General features: G+C 34.1%; 1 protein-coding gene across 2 annotated transcripts in view; it reads right to left on the reverse strand.

Annotated features, from left to right (window-relative positions):
• Window positions 1-1,280: 1,280 nt before the first annotated feature.
• LOC306872486 (rho GTPase-activating protein 10-like) overlaps window positions 1,281-12,215 on the reverse strand; it is a 54,326-nt gene continuing 43,391 nt past the window's right edge. The window contains exons 21-23 of one of the 2 annotated variants that reach the window (XM_079421059.1): window positions 5,785-5,889; window positions 3,908-3,999; window positions 1,281-2,610 (exon numbers count right to left, since the gene is read on the reverse strand). In XM_079421059.1, the coding sequence (XP_079277185.1) occupies window positions 2,522-2,610; window positions 3,908-3,999; window positions 5,785-5,889 (286 nt within the window). In that variant the 3' untranslated portion in view covers window positions 1,281-2,521. Of the gene's footprint in view, window positions 3,252-3,907; window positions 4,000-5,784; window positions 5,890-12,215 lie in introns of both variants that reach the window. The other variant, XM_079421060.1, reaches the window with a different exon arrangement.

A 12,215-nucleotide genomic window follows, 5' to 3' on the forward strand; every position in this document is an offset into this window, starting at 1 on the left:
TATATTTATCAGACAGTTCATGGCAAATTTTTATTGTTGATTAAACGTTATCTTAAACAGGCAACCAGACTCTATTTCCCCATTCAAATAGATAGATAGTTGGTCTTGCATACATTTTGCATACAGTTATTTCATCATTTTAATTCCAAAACTTTCTGACTTTATTATGGGGAACACAAAAATGACACTTTTTTCCCCCATACATTCCAAGTCAAATGGGTCCATTGTTGTTTTGGACCCTATTGAGTTTCCTTGCATGGGCAAAACCCAGAAACATTCTTTAAAACATCATCTGTGCTCTGCCAAAGAAAGTCATACAGATTTAGAACAATATCAGGATGAGTAAATGATGAGTCTTTATTAAATATCCAATTTTAGTGAGAAATATTATATTACTAAAGTAAAATGGTTTGCGCATGACATTTTATGTTGACAGGATCAGGAACCACGAAAATCCCTTTAACCGCAGTTGAACAAACTGCAGCTGCAAGAAATGTGCACTTATCATGCGTGTATGATGGGGTCATGAAAGGAAATTGGAACAGAAAACAGGAAATAGCCTAAGCCCGACCCAGTTGCTCCAAACAGTGTGTCCTAACCACTGAGCTGTGGCTCCAACAAAATAGTGTATTTTGATGCAAATGGTTTGTTTTCAAGCACTCCATCCAGTGTACGGTAAGGCCCTAGACTGCCGTGTGCTCCAGTTCAAGCCCAGTATATGAGGAGGCAGCCCAAATCTGCTAGGAAATGAGGATTTATTCCACTTAAAGGGGGAGAGGTTCAGTGTAAAAGCTGCAGAGCAGCTCCAAGGCTAGAAGTGTGTGGGAGAGAATAAGCCACTATGCTCTAAATGCAGTGTAAGCAACAGACAACAGTTCATTTACATACAACAGGAATCCGGTTGTGTTGAAATGACAGGTACCAATAACAAAATGCTGCTTATATTTGGACAATACAATTACTATAAACCATAAAAATGCTTACTAAGAGTTTGAGCCAATTACGAAGCTCTAATGAATCTAATTTAGCACACAATTTAGCCAGCAATTTTACTGTAATTTAACAGGTTTCATGTGTGAAAGTGGCTATTGATTATCACTCATACAGTATGGTCAAGATTGCTATTAAACAAATGCAAACATTTATAGGCGATTTCTGGGTTATACTAATCAGGTAATGAAGTTTTGAATTATTAGGCAAGCTAAAGTTCTTCAGCAGAAGCCGTAGTGTCTTTTTGACCTTGATGGGAGCACATCCACACAATTAAGTTAATCGACGTTAAGAAAATTACACACATTATTTTATTTTTCATTAAACAACAGTCATATCACAATTTTTTTGTTTATTTCCCAGTAAGCACATTAGGGGTCCACGGCGCCCTGCAGCATATGGCTTCCGTTATTTATAGACACTTAGTTTGGCATATAAATAAAAATGAAAAGCAAGATATAAGAATAAAACACTTTATTTATTTAACATTGATCAACATCAAAAAAATTATATCAATGCCAAGACCTTTGCAGAGGTCATAAATCACTGTCTGAAATCACCGCAGATACGCTCAGTCACAAATATGAACCCGTGGAACAAGGGCTCTTAGAAAAATGAAAATGGTCTCATTAAACATCAGTGAAGTCCTGCCATTTTTAAGGTTTCTGTGGTAAACTTTAAAACTTTAAAGAGGGAAAGTGTTTGGCTTTTAAGTTTCTTTGCACGAAAATAATTCTAGGTATACAACACAGATGTAAGACTTGGCAATATTTAATTTGACGTCATTGTATGGGTTACTTTTTTATCTATCGGTCTCTGTTCTTCGAAATAACGTTAAAACCTATATACAGAATAGCAAAAAAAGTTGCTCTGTGCGAGTAATTGAACAGCGTCCCACATGCCATGCGTAATAAATTTAAGGCACAGCATCAGTTTTAATCAATGCAAAAGATTTAGTAATCGCATACCAATTTCAATATCAAAAACCGACAAGCACTAAATTTATGTCTAACAAGCACTCTAGTGTTCCAGTGAACCAAGACACAAAACTGACAATGTTCACTGCGCCGTCATAAGGTTACACGTTTTACTATACATCATCACATGCCCAATTAAATGCAACTTGATAATATTAAATACAAAGACACTCAAGGTATATTTGAGTATTGAGTATACTAATGCTAAACAACCCAAACTACTTGGCTAAAATTACGAAACATGCAAAAAAAAAAAAAAATAATAATAAAAAAAAAAAATAGTCACAATGACGGATACATATTTTCCCACGCAAATTTATATTTACATTTACAAGTGCAGTCTCTTTATATGTATACAGCACATTTTAGCTTATACTTGAACTTAACTCCTGTGCTAGCAACATCTGTGTTTTTGGATACAGTATATATTCTCTCTCAATGTCTTTAGTGTGGAGAAGGATGGAGGAATGACAAGCAGTGCCATTGTGAAAGAGCCGCCGAGACCATGGATACCATGTATATAAAGAGAAGTGTGAGGATAGTTCTTTACGGAGTTACAGTATCTCCACATAGTTTTCAGGGATGAGTCCTCGCTTTCCCTCCAGCACACCCTCCAGCCATCCGGGCTCCCTGGAGAGTGTCACTGCAGAGCAAAACCACGGACACACAGGTAAAAGTCTTACTGCAGCTCTTCTGTCACACTGCATGTCAGACAAGCAAGAAGTCCTCATCGGACGGAAGACATTTTTTTATGTGGATAGTTAGCATGGCTGATGAATGTAAATCGCATGGGTATGAGTTAGGAAAGTTTGAAGAACTATAGCCAGTCCCTGATGACTTTTTCTGCATTTTCTGTGTTCATTTTGGGAACAAAATAAGCAGAATGGGTTCAAAGTGTGTTAAATAAAGCTGAAAGAATTATTAAATTAGCCAAAGTGTTTAATAAGCAAACACAAGAGGTGGGAGATTTGAGAATAATGGGTGAAAAGTCATTTTTAGATGAGAGCAGTAATGCTTTAATGCAAGAGCAGCACTGAGGAATTATGTATGTTAGGCTTTATGTCTGTGCTGAGGATAATCAAAACTGTGAATGTTAATTATCACTGCATACTGAGGATGCTGAACATTGTCTTAGACACAAGGCAGAAAATTCTGAACCATTGATCGGTAACGTGCAGGCCTGTATGAGCAAACAGCGGGATGTCTGTACAGGTAGTTACTATGATTTTGTTGAATGATAGAGGACAACCTTTCATTTCAATAAATGTAATGCATTAGAACACTCTGATGAATGATGAAAGGTGAATGATGTCCAGGTGAAAGACAGAAAAATGGAGAAAAACACAAACATTATGAACAAAGGAACATTCAGATGGCCAAAAAATGCATATATGAAATCATATTTACAATAATTACGCAAATTGACAAAAACGTACAGAATCTAAAATTCCATCCGATTTTCGTTCTCATATTATAGCAGCAATATTTTACATGAAAAGAATAATTTATTATTTAATGCACATACTTTTAAAATGGGCTTTACAGCATTTTTATTTATTTTCTTATTTTTATTTATTCCTTAATTTCTGTAAATTAAATAAACTAAAATAAAAAATTGAAGTTGGGTCAAAATAATTTTTATTGTAAGTCCAATTCAGCAAGAGTTCTGAAATGTTTCATCTGAAGTTGATGAGATAATGTCTTCAGAAAACAAAAGCTGTGATAGTGGTTACTGCCCTCAATTCCTTGAGTTATTTTATCGGTCTCGTTCTTTGTGAATTGATTTTAAGGGATGTCACACCCCTGCCCCACTTCTCTCCCTCTACCTATGCTGATATAAGATCAGATCTTTTTTTTTTTTGTGCTTGTAGGACCCGCCAAATCCAATATGTCTGTGGATTCGGGTGAGTGCCTGTGGCAGTGATAACATTAACACTTACCGTCATGGAAGATTGCGCCAACCTGGAAAGAGAGTTCGGAATCGTGTTCAGCCTCACAGGGGTACACAGCTTTTGCTTTCTTGAGGGTGACACTGAAAAATGGAGGCAATCAGTTAGTGGGCCTCTCGCTATTCGGAAGGGTGGGGATTAGGATGCAAACTTCCATCTAGCTGTAAAGTTATCAATGAAAGCAGTCTGCGTGATTAACGTCTGCACGTAAAAATCCCAGAGCAGAGTGTTAAAGTAGAAGAGAAAGAAGATAGCCATCAAAGTGTAGATATGATTCAAAAAATAGAAATTTTAAAGTAAGCTTTGGCAGCATTCAGGCATATCCTGCCATTTATTACTCAAAGTTCCCCTGGAGTGGCACAAAGCACAAAACCGTTTCCACACTTTTTGACCAATGAATTTCAATGGCTTTTTCAATAACTTACCCAAACATTCATACTCACTGCATACATATTTTAATAATCTTACAAAATTCAGACTGTATTGTACTATCAAAGCACAATTTCAAGTCAATCACAATTTCAAATGACTAAGATTTTACAAATTTTCATGATTTTGATGAAGTTTTATAGATTAGTATTAATTTCCAAGACTAAGTTAGTGTACCATCAGAATGATTTTAAAACTGATATTTCCAGGTAAAGAATACTAATACTGTTACGTCCCAGGACACATGGGAACATTTAATCTCTATTAACTATGACTTTTCCCTCAATAAATTCCTAATTTGCTTCTTATTAATAGTTAGTAAGGCAGTTGTTAAATTTAGGTATTGGGTAGGATTAGGGATGTAGAATAAGGCATTAATATGTGCTTAATTTGTTCTAATAAATGGCTAATATTTTAGTAATATGCATGCTAATAAGCAACTAGTTAAGAGACCCTAAAATAAAATGTTACCAACATTACTTTTATATTACCTTTCAATAATTTTAAATGAATAATTCCATGACTTCAAAATGAATCAAATTAATTCAGAATGAATAAAATCTTTAATCTTTAATCGTCCATTCCAATGACTTCTCAAATATTTTAATTAATTTGCATGATTAACAGAACCAGTGTGTGGTTACTGAGAATATAGCAGCAATGTACTCTAGACTCTCTTCACTAATGCTTAACACCATTCAACACCCGCAAGTCTGCTGAATGTTTTATATATTGCCTCATAACAACGTGTCCTAAAGTTAATACACGACCCAGGCAGACACCCAGAAAGTTACTGCAGGAGTTCTAACAAAAATGTGCTCTTTACAACTGCAACATAAGAAAGACGTCATTCCTGAAGGTCAGTCATTTTTTGCCAGCAGCTTTTTAATAGATTGAATGACTTTAAATTGAATGAGTCTGATCACCTGCCACTGGGCATCACTCATTTTACAGGATGGAAAGTTAATGCATCTTTGTGTCTGGATCAGTACTATAGATCATTGCAATGGCCCCTGCCTGGAAAGTGTGAGACTGAGAGGAAATGTGTGTGTGTACAGGTGTAGAGTCGGAAATAGAGCTGAGAAAGTACAGATGACAGAGAGAGAGAGAGCAGAGTTGTGTCGGCGTGTAGGAGGGAAGGAAAAGTTGGTGAGTGTGCGAGTTGGAGGCTAAACAATGACAGATGAAGACTTTGAGAGTGAGTGAATGCATGTGTGATTGAGTTAAAAAGCCTGAGGCTGAGAGCTTAAGTGAGACTTGGAGTGTGAGTGAAAGAATCAATGAGACCGTGAGAGAGTGTGTGCGGAAAAGGTTGAGCCAAAACTGGCCAAACTCACTTAAATTAGCAGATTGGAACAAATTAATTACATGCTATGGAGAGGAGGTGTGGATGAGCGTATAATACATGTTCTTCAGGGATAAGAGTGTTTACATCTTACCTTTCCTCGGGTTTATTCTTCTCAGTTCCTACTGATCTAGGTTTCACCGGCGTAACTGAGGCAGGGGAGGCAGAATTCATCCATGAAGCTGTGGCAGTACATATCCTGCAGAACAAAAAATGCCACAAAGAATTTATAATAAAAGACGGCAATTTTGGAAATACTGTCAGTGAATGGAAAAAAAAAAATGCAGCTCATGTATGATTGTAGTGATAGATTTTGTTAAATTCCACAAATTGCATAATTTTATGCTTATATGCTACTTTTTGAAGAGGTAAATCATCCATTTATGGACAACAAACACATAAATACACAACAGAGACAAGAAAGAAGAGTTAAAAACAGACACTCTGCAGCATTCCTCACACACATCATTATTCCTCTTAGAGAGGCTGTACTGCTCAGACAGTCTCACAATCTCACATAGGGAGAGAGAAGTGAAGGTTATGAGGATAACTGCCCAACGTCCCTAGGAATCTGAAGGATTTAGAAAATGCAAATAATGCAAATGAGCACTTTAGATCAGAAATAGCCGACAGCAGGACTGGGAAATGCAGGAGACGAACCACAGAAGTCTACATTAAATGATAAAACTGCCACACATAAAAATAATCATGCCATAAAAGAGTATCTGCATCCATTTGAGTTTAAAATCATATTTTCAAAACATATTTATTCAAATTCCTTAGAATCAGCATAAATCAGTTATCAGTAATTATTTAAAAAGTATGAAATGAAGGAACAGTCTAGATTTAGCTAATTAAAACGCATTCGACTCGTTTACATATAATAAACTGGATTTATTGATGATAAATATATAAACCTGCTTATTGTATATTTAAAACATGATTGCTTTATGAGTGCTATTAAATCTCAATCTTACAACTGTGTAATCCAAATAGATGGATATTTTATATTTTATGTATGTAATTAAAATGCATAAATCTTGAATTCAGGAATCCAGAAGTTTGGGGTCTGTAAGATTTTTTTAATGTTTCTGTAAGTCTCTTATACACACAAAGGCTGCATTTAGTTGATAAAAATACAGTAAAAACAATGATATTGTGAAATTATATTACAATTTAAAATAACTTTTCGATTTGATTTTGAAGTTGTATTTATTCCTTGTTTATAATTATAATTTTATTTTTAAATTGATATTTAATTTAAATATCAATATTGAAAACAGTTAAATAAATATGCTTAATATTTTTGCTACAAATTTAAACAAATTTTTCATGATTCTTTGATAAAAATAAAGTTCAAAAGAACAACATTTATTTATATAAAACATTCTGCAACATTATAAACATTTTTACAGTCACTTTTGATCAATTTAATGCATCCTTGCTTTAAAAAAAGGTAACACTTTAGTATAGGGACCAATTCTCACTGGTTAAACTCACTAGTTGCTTTTTAGACAGCTTATTATTAACATATTGGCTGTTTATTAGTACTTATAAAGCACATATTCTGAATGACCATATTCTATATAAATGCTCAATAGAGCTTAACTTACTGTAAGCGCAAAACTACGGATAACAGTTCAAACAAAGTCATACTCGTAATTAGATTCCAGAAACACTGGTCTGGAAACTCAAGAGAATGAAGACTCGAGAGAAATGTGTGTGTGCTGAAGGTTAGGGGAGTGAAGGACTTACAGGTACAGGAACAGTGGCAGCACAGGGGCAAATGAGGAGCAGTGTAGTCCAGCAGGAGAGACAGAGGAAAAGGGAAAGAGATGCATATGTACAGTATGTATAGAGAGAGAGAGATGCAGTGATTTATGACTCTGCAGTGAGTCTGTGAGTCCTCAGCTGCTGCACATCAGCATGAGACACCAGCAGCGCTGCAGTGCAGCAAATCCACTCATTAACCTCACACCAGCCACACACACACACCTCACACCAGCCACGCGAGTCCCAGCTAATACACCACACACGCTGCTCCATACACAATGTTCACGCTCACACACATTTTGAATCAAGGTTATGCTAATGGTGTTACATCAAACATCAGATCTCACCAGGGTCACGAGTCACTCCAGAAAAAAAAGGGTTTACACACTCTTATCTGAATTGTCAAACTCTAAAGAAAAGGTAAATGAAGTGGAAATTTTTTTTTATAAATTCAATATGGTTGCCCTGGCAACCAGCAGAACCACAAGGCAAATGGTTTCACCCCAAAAAATGCTTTTATAATTACAACTAAGCCAAACCAAGAAAATGGCACTCATTTTGAACAATTAAAAATAGCACTAGGCACAGAATTACGTCTTATTTTTTGATCCTCAAATAAGCATCTTATTTGAAAGAGGCAAAAAAAAAAAAAACACTGAACTACTGTTTAACAGCTCAATGCAGCTCATTTAAGTTTTGCTTGTATAGTCAGTACATGCAACATTGGATATAGTGTATATTGACATGCTGCATGAAGTAGCTTATGAGAATGCATATGCCCCAAAACTATAAAATGAGGGCAAAAATGCCCCTGTATGGATTTTTGTCTTATAGTTCTATCATGATATAGTTTAGAATATCTACACAATTGCAAATGTGATATTGATTTTATACAATAGTTCAATTAATATTGTTAAATTTACAGCACATATTTTCAGTATTGTCTGTTTTTCTCAATTTTGCACGCAAAAACAGTTCCAAACAAATCCACAGCAGAACTGCTGTGCGTCTGTGAACAACAGTGCTGTTTTGTTACTGAATGCATCCGCATTTTTTAAAAGAATTGAGTGAGAAAATGATACAGTGACCCATTAATAAAGACCTGCTTCATCTCTGAATGAATCAGACATTTTAACAAATCGGCTGAATGAATGACTAAATGACTCACTCATCACTCACCACCACCTACTAGCAATTTGTTTCATATTTAGAGTATCATTTAATTTTTTCATATCATAAAATCAGATTTCAGTATTCAGTAAAAAACACATTAAAACCAGTTTATAATTATTATTATTTATGCAATGTTGAGTCAAAATATTACTTTCTAAAGCTACTTTTTTGTAATGTCTATTTAATTTTTTTTGTAATTTAACAATAACAACTTTGATATTTTGGTAATTAATTAGATTAATTGCTCAGCACATCATGTAAATAATTAAATTAAAATAATAACAACTTGACAACCCTAATTATAATAATATAGGAATTTAGGTGCTGTATTTGGTCACCATTTCAATGTTTTTAAAACGTTCCAACACTGATCTGTGTATTTCAATTAATAATAACAATATTATTATTAATAATAACAATATTATTATTAATATATATATATATATATATATATATATATATATATATATATATATATATATATATATATATATATATATATATATATATATATATATATATATATATATACACAATAATAATAATAATAATATAATATATTGCAGTAATTAATTGTGACTGTTCATTTTTCCCTAATATTTAACCATTGACTATAGCCATTCAACATTACGGTATAATTGAGAGATATCAATTTTAACATTTATTAGACTTCTAAAATAATAACTTCTAATTTAAGTGAAAATAAAACAATCTTCACATAAACCCATTATAATAAATGTAATTTACCTGTGCCCTTCAGCAAGCAGGAAATGCATAAATTATACAGAAGTTATTAAACACTAAATTTTAAATTAAATATAGATGAATCTTTAAAGCTACAAAAGTTATCGATTTCCTCTTTTTCTTTTGTTCTTTGATTCACAGACATCACAGCAGCTGGGTTATTAAGTTATTTGGCTGCTATTACTTTAAGAGCTGCCGTTGCTGAACGTAATGCGGATCTGACACGTATGCTCATAGTTTAATCCGCGCTGTAATATGAAATAATATAGAGCACGCCCCCATTTTGAGCACAACTGAAGAACATGCACTACGAACACTGTATAACTGCTGACAGGACAGGAATACAGACAATATAAAAATCTGAATAATTACAATTTGGAAGCATGTCACAGGACACTGCTGTCTCTTTTGTATGTATATATGCAAATACAGATTGATCTAGGGATAACAATTTTCCACATTATGCCAGGTATGGATATGCTGGATTAAAGAAACAGTCTGTGCTGAAACATACCTCTTTAAAAAGGCAAGAATACAATGAATGTCTCATTAATTACACAGTGATCATCAACTGTCAACATCTAAAACTTCATTAAGTGTGACAAAGCAAAATTCAGCATTAATCTCGACTGGATTTCTACTACAGGATCACTATGATCTGTGCTCTCCTGCTTCAAGGCTAGGGGCTGAGAGATTTATAGATAAACAGGTGACAACCTCGTGACATACGGACAGGAGTAGCTCTGTAAGCGACAGCGCCCGCTAGAAGGGTAAACAAGGCAAACATCTCTCTGTGTCAATCGTGTTTACAGGGTAGGGCCGTGGCCACCTGTCCCTCGGACAAACAGCAGGCAGGATTTACAGGCGCACAGGGAGCCGCTTCCTCTGATGGCAGAGAGTGGGAAACGGCAGGGAGAGAAGCCGAGGGTTACATAAGACCAGCGCCGTCTGCGCACAGGACTGCAGGCCAAGAAGAGAGAGCAGCATGAGCTCAAAGAGTAAGAGTATCTCTAACATACAGGGGAAAAGGGGGAATGAATGTGAGCACATGAATGGGTAATAAAGCGATGAAGGAGGGGCAGGATCTAATGGTGATTTTGGTTAATGGAAATGAGTGAGAACAAAATCTATCCAAATTGGGAGAGGACTTGTGGAAACAGCGAACAGATGTGCAGACACAAAGTTTATTTCCAGGTGAGACTGCAGAATATGGTGGGCCCCTATTAGGATTCAACACAAGAGCCCCAGACAAACACACAGCATCTGAAGGGCTGTGAAAGAGCTGAGAAACCAGAGGCAAAACCTCTGGCAAATAACACTGGCACAGGGTAAGACTCTCAGCCCAAGAATTTAACTCAAGTTGACAAGCACAGGCTTGAGCTTAGAAACAGAACAAAATACCAACACACACACACAAAAGAAGAAGAAGAAAAAAAAAACAAGAACTCTGGAAGTAAATAAGGTAGAGCTGAAGGGATGGTCAGGCTACGGCTTCAATATAGATTTGTGGTAGTTTTCTGTAATCAAATTCAAAATTATTATTTTAAACAGATACAAATGTAAAATAGACTAAAACATGATAGCCTACATCTGCTGCTTTTTTTCTGACCAGTGTTATTTATATACTATTATAGTTTTTATTAATCTTTAAACTTTTTTTACACTTAGTTTCTATTTTAATTTTAGCTTTTTTAATTACCATTTAGCTTTTTTTATTTCATTTTCAGTTTTACTTTTTTGTTAATGTTTGTAATGTTAATTTTAATGCTTATTATTTCAGTTAGTTGCCAAGGAAACACTTCAAATTCAAATGTCAAATTTCAGACAATTTTATTCTATTTATTTTTCATGAAATATTTGGTAACACTTTAGTTAAGGGACCAATTCTCACTATTAACTAGTTGCTTATTAACATGCATATTACTAGTATATTGGCAGTATATTAGTATTTACAAATCACATATTAATGCCTTATTCTGCATGACCATATTTCAGATCCTTTAATCCTACCCCAACTTAACAACTTACTTACACGTTTCCCCAAAACTAAAGTGTAACCTAATATTTCTATTTCATTTTAACTTTATTTCAATTCAATTCTTTTTTCTTTTTCTTTTTTTAAGTAAAAACAGTTTTAGTTTTAGTTAACGATAATATCCCTGTTTCTTACTTGTTCAGCTTACAGGAGACTGTTAAACAGTTTAGCATTAACACATATTGAGATTTCATTGACACGTTATATGTAAGGTTTAATTTATTCAAAAATGTACAACTTTAAAATTAAAATCAATTATTTATTTTTTTGTAGTACACTGCAAAAACAGTAAAGAAACTTAATTTTATTTCTAACATTATTAGAGCCAAAGAGTGGCTATTCTGGAGAGTGTTATATATAAAGGTTTTTTTTTTTGTGGTGTGTTATGAAATGAAATGTTAAAATTAACTGACGAGTCTTAAATCACATGACCTTTTTTTTTTTTTAACACCAGTGCTGGGGAGTAACTAGTTACATGTAATTGAGTTACCTAATTTAATGACAAAATAAATGTAACTTTAATCTGTTACATGTACTTAGATCAATGTGTAATTAAATTACAGTTACTTATGAAATGTTAACGATTACAAAGAGGGTTACATCTGAATATTTTCACACACACTTAATAGATTTCTTTCCCCATTTCATTGACTTAAAACGTGAGACACTAATGTTTCAAGAGTTTAGGACACAAACTAGCACAGATGCTTATTTGACAACTGTTTTATTTACTATTTGGATTTATGTATATGCTTTATTTTTTAAGATATTTTCTTAAGAATTTTTTAAAGAAAAACCTT

The sequence above is a fragment of the Barbus barbus genome, assembly GCF_936440315.1.
Source record: "Barbus barbus genome assembly, chromosome: 7".
Classification (NCBI taxonomy): domain Eukaryota; kingdom Metazoa; phylum Chordata; class Actinopteri; order Cypriniformes; family Cyprinidae; genus Barbus; species Barbus barbus.